The following is a 15,678-nucleotide window of genomic DNA, read 5'->3' as shown; positions in this document are numbered from 1 at the left end:
GTTTCTGGGAATTTTAACTAAAAAAATAAGGGGCAGTGTTGTGGCACAGTCAGTTAAGCTGCCACCCACTATGCCGGCATCCCATATTGGAGCACTGGTTTGAGTCCCAACTACTCAGCTCCCAATCAGGCTCCCTGCTAATGTGCCAAGTACATGGACTCCTGAATGCCATGTGAGAGACCTGGATGTAACTCTGGGCTCCTAGCTTTAGCCTAGACAAACCTCTGCCATTGCAGCCATTTAGGGAATGAACCAATGGATGGAAGATCTCTCTGTATCATCTATCTATCTGTCTATCTATCTATCTATCTATTTATCTATCTATCCATCCATCCATCCATCTATTTATCATCTATAATAATCTTCTATCATCTATCCTCTTTCTCCTTCCCCTGCCTTGCAAATAAATAAGTCTTAAAAAAAAACATAAAGATTTTGAGCTAGTAAACAGTTCAGTTGAAACAAAACACTAGTAGGTAGAATCAATTCTGTGTCAAGCTGAATTTAAGTTCAATCCAAAATTAGTAGTTGGGGTAGGTGTTCAGTATAGTGGTTAAGACATTGCATGGGGGGCCAGCACTGTGGCGTAGCGAGCAAAGCCACTGCCTGCAGTGCCAGCATCCTATATGGACACTGATTCAAGTCCCAGCTGCTCCAGTTCCAATCCAGCCTCTGCCGTGGCCTGGGAAAGCAGTACAAGATGGCTCAAGTCCTTGGGCCCCTGCACCCACGTGGGAGACCCTGAAGAAGCTTCTGGCTCTTGGCTTCGGATCGGCACAGCTCTGGCTGTTGCGGCTAATTGGGGAGTGAACCAGCAGATGGAAGACCTCTCTCTCTCTCTCTCTCTCTCTCTGCCTCGCCTCTCTGTGTGTAACTCCGACTTTCAAATAAAGAAATAAATCTTTAAAAAAGAGACATTGCATGGGACACTATCATCTCATATCAGAGTGCCTGGATTCAAGATCTAGGATCATTCTTGATTCCAGCTTCTTGCTAATAGAGACCCTGGGTGGCAGCAGGTGATGACTCAAATAGTTTGGTCTCTGTCATTCATGAGGGAGACCCAGATGGTGTTCCTGGCTTGTGGGTTCAGACCCACCAATTCCTGACTGTTGCAGACATTTGGAGAAGGGGGTAATGAACAAGAAGATGAGTTTCTCTCTCTCTCTCTCTCTCTCTCTCTCTCTCTCTCTCTCTCTCTTTCCCTATCTCTGTAATTTTCAAATAAATAAAAATAAACACTTTCAAAATAAAATTATGAGTGGACAGCAGTCCTCAGTAAGCTATGCAAACTGATAGAGGGAGAAAACAAAGAAAAGAAGTAGTGTCATTCAGACTTGCTATGGAGAACCCTCCAAACTTTCCATGAAAGAGCTGGAGAAAAGAGTAGCCAGTCCTTCCAGATAGCTTCCCAATCCCACTTTCTTTATGTTATAATAAACTCCCTTTTGAGTCTCAGCTATCTGAAACCGAAAGAGTCTAGTTACAAAAACACTGTATATACCTGGGTGCAACACCAAAGGTCATGGGATGAGAATATAGAAAGTAACACAGAACAGGTGCCTGAACAGTGATGAATGAATGCTATGTTTATAATTTCTGGAGCTCAAGGGCTAAACTGGACAGTGAAAGGCAGGATGCACCAGGAAATGCTGGCTTCACTTTCACTTCTCCTTCCTCATTGAGGAAGAGTCCATGCACACTCTAAGAAACTAATAAGGCCACTTTGCCATCAGAAGAATCCTTCAGGAAGATCTCAAAGGAGTCTCTGTGCTTGTCTGGCATGTAGCATTCCTGCTTTTCTCAATACTTAATGAGGCCACAGGAGAAGATAAGAGCCTTAGTAACAAGAAGGGTTTAAATAGGGGGATTAAAAAAAAGGTTTGGAAACTAAAAGGATGACCAATTAAGGTTAGAAATTCCTTTCAGTGGAATGCTTAACATTTGAAGGCATTCTTATCTGTCTCATAATCTTATGGGAAATGAAACTGGTCAAAGACCTTTCTAGGCTCTGGAATTTATCCAGTAGTTATAGAACAATATGTACTCCTGTTTTGGTCCACAAACTGGAATCTTAAGATATGATGAGGTAGCCCAGAGGATGCTTAATAGATTCAGGACAAATGAAATGAAACAGCCTTCTTCTGCTACCACTATTTACCCTTTGAGGGAAGAATTAATGAATATGGACCTTTCTCACAGATGAGAAAGAAAAGAACACAAGTTTATAAAAGAACAGCAGCTCTACTTTCCAACCACCATACACTTCCCTTGGACTGGTATGAACTTCGATGTCTCAAGCAGTAGCTGGTGCTGGCCATGTGCATTTCAAGGTACAGCAGAGAAAACTTTCCCCCTTCTTCAGCCATGCTGAGGAACTCAAGTCAGGAAACCTTCCACAGCTTGGCCAACCAACAGGCTAAGTAACATGTTCCTCCTGTCTGTTCCCATGGCACCTTGCTTTCACTCCTGTGACTAAAATGGTCTGTGATGGATGTACTCTTTGCAACAGTTCATCATCAGCTTCCCTCACCAGAGGGTGTGTTCTTTGAAGGCAGGGGCTTCAACTACATATGTTTGGTACCCAGTACGTAAAAAGTGCTCAATTAATGCACGTGTTTCAGAGTACACTCTATCCATGTAACCAGAGAGTTTCCTTTGCCCACACTTCCCAAAGCAGGAAGGTTTCTGAAAGGGACTTCCTTGGCAAGGTTAGGCGATCATCCTAGGGGCCAGCGCTGTGGCGCAGCAGGTTAACGCCCTGGCCTGAAGCGCCGGCATCCCATATGGGAGCCGGTTCTAGTCCCATCTGCTCCACTTCCCATCCAGCCCTCTGCTATGGCCTGGGAAAGCAGTAGAAGATGGCCCAAACCCTTGGACCCCTGCACCCACATGGGAGACCTAGAAGAAGCTCCTGGCTCCTGGATTCAGATCGGCAGCTCCGGCCGTTGCGGCCGATTGAGGCATGAACCATCGTATGGAAGACCCCTCTCTCTCTGCCTCTCCTCTCTCTGTGTAATTCTGACTTTCAAATAAATAAATAAATCTTTTTTTTTAAAAAAAAAGATCATCCTAGACACCTGATACCATCATAGAATCTTAGAGACGAAAAGGTCTTCAGAAGTTACCTACTCCAGTCCTTTCCTGCTATAGACATGGATGTTGAGACCCAGGGAGTGAAAGCAATTTACCCAAAGTCACATAGCCAGCTGCTGGTTACACTTTTTCTCACTGATCAGACAACTCATTAACCCTTAGATGCTCTGCCATTCTAGACTTGGGTGTTCAAAAATGACTATCTGGGGCTGGCGCCGTGGCTCACTTGGCTAATCCTCTGCCTGCGGTGCCAGCATCCCATATGGGTGCCAGGTTCTAGTTCCGGTTGCTCCTCTTCCAGTCCAGCTCTCTGCTGTGGCCCAGGAGTGCAGTGGAGGATGGCCCAAGTGCTTGGGACTCTGCACCCACATGGGAGATCAAGAGGAGGCACCTGGCTCCTAGCTTCGGATTGGCACAGCCCTGGCCTTGGCGGCCATTTGTGGGGTGAATCAATGGAAGGAAGACCTTTCTCTCTCTGTCTCTCTCTCTCACTGTCTATAACTCTACCTGTCAAATAAAAAAAAATGACTACCTTTTGGCAACAATATCTCTAACAAGCATTAGGAATTTTGCAGGCCTTAGATTTGGAAAGACAGTACAACATAATAGCTAAAGAGAATCGGTGCAGCTGTCATTCTAGAACTAAGTTCAAATTCCAACTCTACCCCCTGGAAGCTGTGTGACTTTATGCAGACTACTAAATCTCTCTGTGCCTCAGTAACATCATCTTCAAAATGGGAGTGGTAAGAGCACTGGATATTACAGAGCTGTCCCAAGAATCAATATACATAAAGTGCCTGGTACACAAAAAGTACTCAACAAATATTTATTATTAAACTGTGCTGCGTCTCCCTATGCTGCCTCCCTCAGTTTAGAACTATATCCTCCATATTAATTTCTTCTTCATCTCCTTGTTCTCAGCACAAAAAGTTAAAAAGTCAACACCTGCATAGGGCTCCATTCAAAAACTGCCTAGTTGGAGCTGTTATCTTACAATTATGCAGGGGTGCAGCCGGCGCTATGGCGCCTTAGTGGTTAAAGCCGCTGCCTGCAGTTCTGGCATCCCATATGGGCGCTGGTTCTAGTCCTGGCTGTTCTACTTCCGATCCAGCTCTCTGCTATGGCCTGGGAAAGCAGAAGATGGCCCAAATCCTTGGGCCCCTTAACCCATGTGGGAGACCCAAAAGAAGCTCTTGGCTCCTGGCTTCGGATCGGTGCAGCCCTGGCCATTGCAGTCAATCGTGGAGTGAACCAGCAGATGGAAGACCTCCTGGAGTGTGCATTAGCAGGAAGCTGGATCCAGAAGCAGAGTATCTGAGACTCGAACCAGGCACTCCGATAAGGGGTTCTGGCATCCCAAACAGCTACTTAATCTAATACACCACAATATCCACCCCAAACATCTTTTCATTCCATTTCCCCACAAGTTCTTTAAAGTGCCCTCATATCAGCTGTAGCCCTGGTTGGTGTTTCTCTTCATTGCTAACTCCCAAGTTTACTGATCCTCTAAACACATATGCCCCTTGGAGAAGTCTTCCTCAACTGCATATGCTTAGCTGAGTACTTTCCTAGTCTCGCCTACCTGTAAGAAGGGATGGAAAGCTACTGCAAAGGGCAGATGTCCAATAGGCTGCCATTTTGTTTCCCTTCCTCAACTGTCCTCCTCCATAGCAATCCCCTATCAAAAAAAAATGTACCAAATGTCCTCCTCTAACCTGTTTGCTATGGTTTGAATTCACTGTGCTAACCAAGCAGAGGTCTGGAGTTGGAAATGTTATTCAGCTTTAGCCCTTGTGGAACTTGAACATTAATACTAACACTCAAGTGCAAAATCTGAGAGAGAATTTAAAGCCCTTGCTCCAGCTGCCCTCAGCCTTCTTGTGCTACTGAATTAACTATTTTTCTATATGCCAACAGCTCTATAACCCTCTCCCAATCATACATCTTTAATTAGTGAAGCACCTAAGCTTTGTCTGTAGGCAATAGCCCCTCATGGGTGTTATCAACCAGCTTTTCTGAATCCCATTCACAAGTGCAACTGTTGAATGAGCAACCATCTTATTACACTCCCCAATCCCATCTTCGAGTCCCCATTCAATGCATGACTCCCTCACTCACCAACCCCGCTCATTTATCCCCACATTTTCTCAGAGTTAGAGGATAGTTCACATCTGCTGGAGATGTCAAAACTAGATCAATGGAGGATTCACAGACAGGCTGCACTGGGCCTGGCCTTTGAAGGATGGACAGCTATTTCCAGACAGAAAGGAAGAAAAGGGAATTCCAGAAAGAAACAGCACTTTGAACAAAGTGAACATAGTATTTTCAAATTCTACTGCATACTGGCCTCATGCTGGGGAACAATAAATAACAAATCCAAGGCAGTAGTTAACTTTGCAGTGGGGATAAGGAGTGTTATCAGCATATGAAGAGGGATTCAACTATATTGGTAATATTCTATTGTTAAGCTGAGTGGTGCATACATCTGAAATAGTTCATAATACATTTTCAGAATTAAGTCAGCCCAAAAGGTTGTGTAAAATGCAGATTAGTAGGCCTCAAGTCTGACTTCTTAGCACTAGAGAATCTGCACTATCCATAATCCCAGGTGATTCGTATGTAAATGGCCCATGGATCACTCTGGAAAACATTATGATACAGTTTTCTTCCCAAAGGGAAAAAGAAAAATCAAGAGGAAGCTCATAAATTCCAGGGCTAGGAGTCAGAAGCCTTAGACCATATTTTTTGCTCCATATCAGTTTGCTCTGTGAGTCTTGGCTAGCAGGTTAACTTCCTTGGATGCCATTTTAATTTTTAAGGGGGCTTTATTTTTTAAAAAATTGTTTATTTATGTATTTATTTATTTAAAGAGCAGATTGACAAAGAGGGTAAGAGAGAGAGAGAGAGATCTTCTATCTGCTGCTTCACGCCCCAAATGGCTGCAACAAGAGACCAGAACTGCATCTGGGTCTCCCATGTGGGTGGCAGGGGCCAAGTATGTGAGCTTTCTCACTCATCTTTCCACTGCTTTCTCAGGCACATTATCAAGGAGCTGGATTGGAAGCAGAGCAGCCAGGATTCGAACTGGCATTCTGATATGGGATGCCAGTATCACAGGTGGTAACTTAATTCACTGCACCACCATGCCAGCTCCTGAATGCTATTTGTATAATCGTTACTCATCATGGTAAGGAAAAATGACATGATAACTGGTAAAATTTTTGGAAGACTTTCCAAGAAAAGGTATGGCTTCCAGAATAGGTAATATTTTAAGCCACTTTAATTGACACATAATCAACAGGTATAAGTTATAGAAAGATAATGGTTTCTGGAATCAAGATCTCAGTGATCTTGAAGTAGGCAGGCACACAGGTTAAAATCAATTAGGTTTGTGAGCTGGAAAACCATGCCTTCGCCATGCCCCTGTGTGACCTCAAACCCTACCTGATACTATCACCACACCCCTATGTGACCTCATGCCCCTAACTGGCCACACCTGGGTGCCTACCAGCCAATCAGGTTAATTAACCACTCCCCTTTGGAAGTGGGTTAAAAGCCTAGGACACAGTGTGTCCCACCCTCTCTTCTCTTTTCCCTGGCCTTTTGCCAGGAGGAGGCTTGCAATACCCTGCACCTCCAGGACACGTGGCCTTCGGGCCGCCCGCCCTAGGCTTCCTCACCTAGATGCTCCTCCATGTGGCTGGTTTCTGGTGCTTGATATGAACCCAGATTTACCTCTCTTTCTTAGATAAAGCTCTCACTCTCCTACATATCTTTCTCACTAAATAAAAGCTTAAAATGTACCATGCTGCCTCATTTATCTGTGCCGGTATTTAGAATTCTTCTCTAAATATTAGGCAAGAACCCTCTCAGGCTTATTAATATTGGGCTTTATTAATAAGCATATGGTGATATCGTATGGCACCCCAAATTCAGGTATATAAATTTTAGGGGTCATCCCCGATATCAATCTATCTCCAGTGGCCACTTTCATTCAGCTTGAAGCATGGAGCACTAAGACCTTATATGGAGAAAAGCATTGTGTGTGTCTGAGTCTGTCGAATTCTATCTCTTGAAAAAAAAAATGTCCATAATGGTGATTCTCCCTTGGGTTAGGGAAAGAGAACACAACATGTGTATCAGAGTCACTGGGAAATTTTTCAAAACATGAAGTTTTCTACCTGGTGCTGTGTATATGAGAATGCAAAAGGAGACTGGGGTGTTGGGGAGTTCATGTTGTTTTAAGCACTCCAGGTATTCTGATACATTCTCTACTCCAGAATGATTCTTGGCCTCCCTTGAGTAACCTGATCCAGGATCTTACATTTTTTTCCTGCCAAGAAGTTCCTTATATTTACTTCTCACCTATTTCTTCTTTGTTTAGCTCTCACAGAAGATGGGGATTATTCACAAGCATCTTGCACATGTATACCCAGGGGAATGTGAATAATGGCTGTGTTCTCAGGGCCCAGGGGCCAGATGTTTGGAAAACTCAGCATCCCCAGGGTTGAAATAATCTCCTGGCCAGATGTTTCCTTCACCGGTTGGAGCAGGGCATGGAGGTCCCAGTGGAAGTCTCCCTGGACCCTACGCTTGTCCAGCTGGATCAGCTGCAGGTGAAGCAAATGGGCCCCAAGGGTCTCATCAGGTCACCTTGCTGAGTATGACTCAGGCCAGCAGCTCTTTATTTCTTCCTGTCTCTCCCACTTCCCACCACTCATCTCTGTGGGCAGCCGCCAGACCGGCGAACAAACGTCAGGCAGGGGGAGGAGGTAGTTCTTAATGGATACTCCATCTCTTCAGTGGTTTGGGGTCTGGCAGAGATAATCCAGACCTGAAACAAATTGGCTCCTCCCCTGATGTATTTTGCTTAATGCACTAGCTGCCTAGGAGCAGCCAGGCTTCGAGCAGCGAAATCAATTCCCCTCAGCTGAACAACAGGCTTAAACTTAACCCCTACAGCTCTTTCTCTTGTGTCTTTTATCCATGGAGTTCGAAATTTTCTCCAGGCTTGGCTTTTTGCCACTGGCAAAGCCTGTCTCTGAGGGTCAGATCCAAGTTCTCCAAAGAGCCATAGGTGATGGTCATTGCCAAGGGGATCCTAGAAAATATAATATTTCCAAGAAGTCTTCACCATTCCTTCATATCTGATATAACCTTGACAGCCAGCAATCTCTAAGAATGAGAAAGGGAGGGTTCTTAGTTGGCTAGTGTTACAGTGGGAAAACTGCAGAGGTCCAGTAGTCTTTCCTGATATTATTCCTTTGCCCAAGGATAAACCTGATAGCATGACCTGGATCTTGACCTTTACTATGATTTCTGTCTAAAGACTCTTTATTCTTGAATTTTATTTTTATTAAAATATTTTGTTAACAATAATTAAATGAGGTGCAGTGTGACATTTATTTTTTCTTTGTGCTCCTAAAAGCATTTTTAAAATTTATTTTTTTAACAATTTTTAACATTTTTGCCATATTCGTTTCATATGTAGATATTATTTTCACACACATATGCTATTTTGTCTTGAAAACAAAGATATTAACATTACACAATGTGAGATTCATGACAATGATCATTAAGTGAGGGAAAAAGGGTATATTGTCATGTAGATGGTATAAATCATTGAAGACAATATTTGTAACTATGTACATAACAAATAATATGACATCCACACAATTTTTATATTCTATATTAATTTCCACATTTAAGGGAAAACATGTGATATTTACCTTTCTGTGTCTGATTTATTTCACTTAGCATAAGGATCTCCAGTTCCATCTATTCTGTTGAAAATGTCGAGATTTCATTCTTACTTTATAACTGAGTACTATTCCATCACATTTTCTTCATCTAGTAATCAGTTGATGGATATCTAGGTTGATTACATATCTCTGCTACTGTGAATTGAGGTGCTAAAAACATGGGAATACGGGTATCTCTTTTATATGCTGACTTCACTTCCTTTGGATATATGCCCAGAAATAGGACATAAATCTTTTGGGGTGTTTTCTTTGAGGCCTCTCCATGCTGTTTTCCGTAATAACTATACTAATTTGCATTCTCATCAATAGTATGTAAAGATACCCATTTTTCCACATCCTTGTCAACATTTTTTTTTTATTTTTGTATAATAGCCATTCTAACTGGGGTGAATTGATGCCTCATTGTGATTTCTATTTGCATTTCCCTGATGGCTAGGGATCCAGACCATTTTTTCATGTATCTGTTGGCCATTTGCATTTGTATTTCTTCCCTTGAAAAATGTCTATTTATATCTTTTGATTTGATCATTTCTTTCTAAAAAGATTATTTATTTATATATTTGAAAGGGGAAAGGGAGGGAGAGAGGGTGGGAAAGAGGGAGAGGGAGGGAGAGAGAGAGAGAGAGAGAGAGAGAGAGAGAGAGAAAGAGAGAACCTGCCATCCACTGGTTCACTCCCCAGATGGCAGCAATAGTCAGGGCTAGTACAGGTCAAAGCCAGGAGCCGGGAACTTCATCTTGTCCTTTCTCGTGGGCTGCAGGGGACCAAGTACTTGGGCCATCTTCAGCTGCATTCCCAGGAGCATTGGCAGGGAACTGGATTGGAAATGGAGAAACCAGTACCCGAACATGTACTCGGATTTGGATGCTGGCATCACAGGTGGCAGCTTAGTTCAATGTACCATAACACTGTTCCCTTTTCTTAACTGGATTATTCATTTAGTTTTGTTGTTCTTGAGTTTCTTAAGCTACCTAAATGTTCTTGAGCTTTAAAGACTCCTATGTAAACGTAAATGCTGTGACCATGTTCCTATGACCAAAGAACATGGGGAATATAGAATGGCAGAATTTTATGACACTACAATTGTATTATGTTTTGACATCGTTTTTATGACACTTGGCACTGAAAAAAATTTGGTCAATCTATCAATGTTCAAATCTCCAATACCTTTCTACATCCTTTCTCAATGATTTCCTTTAATTTTCTGACCTAGGAGATGGGATCACCGAAAATGCATTATATGGAAACTATGAGAGTTTTGTAAATCTTAGTGAAGCCCCTTTGGGACATTAGCTGGGAATAGGGCTCACTATTAAGATATGGAGTCTGATCGAGACTGTTGCTACAGGCCTGTAGCCTGATCGCTGCCAGTTAGCCTCTCCTAACTTTGTGCTGGGAACTCTTAAAAATGCAATGGAGGCTAAGTTGTCAGTCTCTTGTCAGAAGAAAAGAGAGCTCAGGATGCTAATAGCCTGGCACTGAAGTCTGGAAAAAAAGGAAAGGATGTAAACTAACTCAGGCCTCACATGTCCAACTTACCTCAGCATATTTTAGATATTGCCTTATTCATACATTCATTCTTTCTACACTTACTGGACACTTGCTCTGTGCAAGCACTTAGCTTGGCTCTGGGGCCATAAATATGAATTGCTATGACCATTCCTCTCTCCTGCCAGCCAGATGTCATTTCCTGAAATAACGTGCCCACAGAAGTGCTGAGTTAACTATAGCACACTCAAAGATACAGGTGAAAAGATAGCCCAAGACTGATTTGTGATATGCATGGAGTTCCTTGAGGGAGATAAAATCATTGAGTTAGATCAGCCTTAGCATCTGGTTTGGTACCATGGTTCTTAAGTGGAAGAGAGAAACTATATAATTCTTTCCAATGTGACCAGAAAACTATCAGTTGCTAAAGAGCAGGAAAGTTCAGAGATGAGGGAGGCTAGAATGGTAACTCAGATTTCAAACTTTTACAGCAGCCTGTGGAAAGAAGGGCAGAAAGCATCATTTTAACTGGTGCAACCAAATAAATCTGGTGCTTTTCATGAGGAGTCCAGGAAACCATGGTACTTTAGCCCAGGATTTCTCAATCTTGGCACTACTGATATTTTGGACTATACAATTCCTTGTTGGAGTGGGGTGCATTGTAAGATGTTTAGCACCATTACTCCCCTACACTCACTGGATGTCAGTAGCACTCTCACTAACCTGTGATAACCAAAAATATCTTCAGACATTACCAAATGTCCTCTGTGGGAACGGTTGAAAACCAGCCCAAACTGCCTAAGTTCATCACTACCACTTCATCCCAAGGCCTCCTCAATGTAGTAGTTGCAGAGAAGAAACTTCAAATCTAGGCTACATTTCCAGGGGACAAATTCAGGGGAAATGAAGCACAAAGAGATCACATTGCCACAAAGTAACTCAGTGCAAGAACGAGAAGTGGAATCCAGGCTTCCTGGCTCTGTCACCCACACTGTGCCATAATAATGATGATGGATTGTATAATGATTCTAAAACTCTAACAACAACCTTCAGCAGTAGGTTCTATCTGTACTTTTTCTGACTGTGCAATCTAGGTATACAAAATAGCTTAAATATTCATACACATATTTGTCTATCTCAATTTGTTTTTCCTTTCCCACTTCAAATCAAACTACTCCCATTGCCTTCCTGAGTCTGTCATTTTTGCTTTTTGCTGTTTCCTAGCCCATCCACACACTGCCAGTATCCCAGTTTCTCTGTGGTAAAGTTAGGGGGAGCCTGAATGAAGGAAATGACAGGTAAAGTGGGTCAGGGCAGTAAGAAATCTGGGTAGACTGTTAATGACTGCCAAGTGGGGCTAGCCTTAGATGTAGCCCTACATTCTGTCTGATATCTAGTAGAGATGTATTTATTTGGTGAGGATTGTGAACAATCAGCACCTCTGTGGATGCATTTACCAGATCACCATTTTCTGAGATGACTACCAGAGAGCAGAGCTCTTACGGATCAACTTCTCATTAGAGTGGTAATACCAGGGCATGTGTCAGCTCCCTTGGAATGCAGATCTGGAGAATATGAGTAAATGAACACCCTGGAATCAGAAGAAAATTATGAAAATAGAGGCTAAACAACATATCTAGACAGATATCAACTCTGTCTACTATCCAATTTGTCATGAATAAAACCCTAATATAGATGGTAATTTGGGAAGTCCTAGATTAGATATTTCAAAGGAGTACCCATTCATAGCCTTAGAGTTAGACAAAGCAGAGACGGTGAGAATGGATTTCTCCATAAGGGTATGTTCTGCACTCTCCCTACCCCAAAGCCTGCCCCACCAACCTACCCAGTCCCAGGGACATAGTCTTACCTCCCACAAACTGCGCTGCTCCCATGCAACGACCCATCATTCTGGAAATGAGCTCCTCCATACAGCAGCCCAGGACAGCAGCCAGTGCCACCAGGAGCAGCAGAGCACAGCCGGCACCTGTTATCACTGTGCACATTTGCCAGGCCAGGCTTGGGATGGCACTGAAGCTGGCATAGCGCCCACATTCTTCTACCATGATCAGACTGTGCCCTTCTCCCCTCACAGGATAGTTGCATCTCCGGAATGTGCTGAAAGACACTTGCTTCCCCAACTGAGATCCAAAGAGCCAATAAGGCAGGAAGTAACTGGTAGAACTGGCCACAGCAGTCACAAGAGACAGGAAGGCCCAGAGGGTCCCCACCAGGGTCAGGCTGCTCCTCATAGTCTCAGGTTTCTCTGCAGAGATGGGGAGATGTGTTGGGTCACAGCACCAAATGCGGAAAGTTACCATATAAGCTCTCCAGCCTATTTTCCACCTGATCGGCCAAAGCTGGGGTTCATTGACGTGCCAGTTGGTTCTTGCTTCTGGATAAGATTATTCTCTAGAGGATCATTTGAGGCCCTGTGGGAATCCACTTTTCAGTATTTTCCCCATATTTCCTTCTTTCTGCCTGATTCAGAGTTTTATGGTATCTAGGCTGAAGGGAAGAACCATAGAACTGAATTAGTGACTGTTTTACCAGTTTAAATGCAGCCTAATCAGACAGCCTTTAACTTTTAACATATGGCACTGAACAAGTAGCAGAAAGGGAGCAAAGTAAATGAAAACAAGGCTGCTATAAGAGCCCCTAGACTTTCAGCTGAATGACCTTGCTGGCCTGCAGGCCTGGAAAGGGTTGATATCTCAATAGGGTCAGGAATAAAGTTATTTCCAGAGTCAATAATGAGGAAGACAACTCACAGGTCTGCCCCTACTATGAGGAAACTTCAAAATGTTCACAGAAAAATGGAATGAAAATAAATTCAGTTTGAGGCAATAAATTCTGAAATCTATGTATAATTTTCTTCATAAAACATGCTTTCTGTTAATGTTTTGAATACCTCTTGTATAAAGAGTACAAGGAAAGAAGAACATACCATGAAGTTACAGGACATTCCCATTTGACTTAGGCAGGATGTATGTTCATGCAAGCTTTTCACTGGAACACAGCAGGTAGACTGAAAAGGGTAGAATACAACACTGGAGTCTAGTCTCATTGTACCCTATAGCTGCTGTTGGGAGAACTCTCTTCAGTTATTTTTCCCACAGTCAAACTGGGAGGCAACTTTCCAACTAGTGGCAGTTAACTCTAGACTAGCTACTAAGAAAAACTTTCATGTCCTTTGCTGGATACAGTCAAGAAAGCTTCTCATCTCTCCAAAATAGATCAGGGTCAGGCACTTGGCACCTTGCAGCAGGAACATATAGCTGTAAGGAATTGTCAAAGTTCCCTTTTGAAAAAGTAATCTCAAAGTCAAGACACTGAGAGTCTTTCCAGATCTAGTCTCTTCGGTCCAGCTCATAAATGGCTTTCACAGACCATTCCGTCAGAAAATCAACCACTTCCCTCCAACTCCATTAATCTGCCATTGCTTTCTGGCTTGCTTCTCTATTCGGGCAGCAAGAGACCACACTGCAGCTTGATGACAGCACTGTGAATATCTCCAGCAGACAGATGGTGGAGTATGTTTCAGAAACTTCTGCATGATTCATCATCATCGTTTACGTTATAGGTGGTGGTGGTGTGTGTGTGGGGGGGTGGGTATTGGGATGGAGGAACCCAAAGCAGGAGAAGTATAGTAATGGGCTATATGGGGTCACAGTATTGCCACTTTGGGACACTGACAGCAGCAGTCATACTCAAAATCTCAGAGTCCCAGCCATGAGCCCCTTCACAATTGTCATCAAATCATGCCTGGTACAGAGTAGGCATTGCAATCTATGTTTTATAAATGAAACTTTTTTTCATAGAATCCCCCAATTTCCAGATTGAGAGGGACCTTAATGAATCATCGAATCCAGCCTTCTTGTTTTACAATTGGGGGAGTTTGGTGCAGTAAAAGGGAAAGTGATTTTCATCAAGTCATAGTTGTAAGTTAGCAAGCAGCAACATGGGAACCAGAAACCTGATCTGCAGCTTCCTAGGCCAGTGCTTTTCTACCAAACAATGAGAACCGCCCTCCCTGCCCCCCCCTTAACTTCACAGATGGGAATATGAAGAGGAAGTGATTTACCCAAGGGTAAAATGCTAGTGAGGTACACTGGCCAGACCAGAGCACAGTTATTTGATTCTTAGTATAATGCTCTTTTTTTCTCTCCACCACAATTCCCCTCTTGATCCATATGTATTTTGTGCTATGTGTTTTGGGCAGGAAGGGAGCAGAGATCGTAAATTGCAGGTGCTTACTATGGAATGTTAGGGTTTGGGAAGAAAGTGCCCTAACCTGGGCCCTTGGGATTGAGGCTTTGTGCCTGAGAGTCAGGGGAATGAGAGAAAAAATGTGATGAGGGATTGAAGGCCAACAGGAGGAGAATGGAATGAGTTTTGAGTGATTGCTGTTAGAAAGCAGGTATGCTTGGCTGCAATGAGGTAATGCCTCTGCTTGTTATGTGAGAGTTGGTAAGATTACCAAAAGACCTCTCTGTTCTGGACTCATTTCCTGATGAAGAAGCCCAGGCTAAGGGAGGAGAGGAAACAAGCTGATAAACAGCTGCTGGCTGCATCATCATAATCCCTTCACAATCTTTTATTCCATGCACTCTGCCCAACAATGTCCTTAGGGTAGTAAGAAAGGTATTACCCTTCATTTGCAAATGAGAAAAGTGAGAGTCTGAAAGCCAAAGGACTTGCCTAAGGGTAACTCAATGGAAAATCATTTCCTTCTCCTCCTTTACCTGCATCTTTCCCCATAGCATTATCCACATGGCCTCATATAATTGTCCTGACACTATTACAATAAAAGGCTTCCATAGTTTCCCACTCAGAATTTCAAAACAAATGTTTGAGAGTAGAGAAAGAACTCAAAAGGAATGTAGGAAAGGTAAGAGGAAGGTCAATTTCCCCAAATGTAGTACATAAACCAACAAAACAAGAGTGTTAACTTTTCCAGGCTCAGCACTTATAACCAACTCCACATGCCCCCCACGGATATCCTAACTCGAGATCAAAAGTCCCAGTATGATAGCCAGAAGGAGGGACAGAGAATCTGTATCAGTGAGTGGTACCCAATCTATAGCAGAAATAAGGGGAGGGATTTTGATGAAGGTAGTCTTCAACAGGGACAAATAAGCTGCTAAACTACAATACTACAAAACACTATCACCATGATCTCATTTCTTTTTTATCATGGGTACAGTTATAGACAGTGAGAGAAGAGAGACAGAGAGAAAGGTCTTCCTTCCATTGGTTCACCCCCAAAATGTTCGCCTCGGCCAGAGCTGCGCCAATCCGAAGCCAGGAGCCAGGTGCTTCTTCCTGGTCT

The 15,678-nt window shown here is 43.1% G+C and overlaps 1 protein-coding gene across 1 annotated transcript in view; it reads right to left on the bottom strand.

The window, feature by feature from the left end:
- The window catches only part of LHFPL1 (LHFPL tetraspan subfamily member 1), a 50,836-nt gene extending 37,995 nt beyond the window's left edge, over positions 1 to 12,841 (bottom strand). The window contains exon 1 of the mRNA XM_070066626.2: positions 12,217 to 12,841. Coding sequence (XP_069922727.1) covers positions 12,217 to 12,667 — 451 coding nt within the window. The 5' untranslated portion in view covers positions 12,668 to 12,841. The remainder of the gene's footprint in view (positions 1 to 12,216) is intronic.
- Positions 12,842 to 15,678: the final 2,837 nt, after the last annotated feature.

This window comes from Oryctolagus cuniculus, chromosome X (genome assembly GCF_051225735.1).
Source record: "Oryctolagus cuniculus isolate XC-2025 breed Fujian yellow rabbit chromosome X, ASM5122573v1, whole genome shotgun sequence".
Lineage (NCBI taxonomy): Eukaryota > Metazoa > Chordata > Mammalia > Lagomorpha > Leporidae > Oryctolagus > Oryctolagus cuniculus.
The sequence above is the reverse complement of the archived record's forward strand: the minus strand, read 5'-3'. Positions and strand labels throughout refer to the sequence as shown.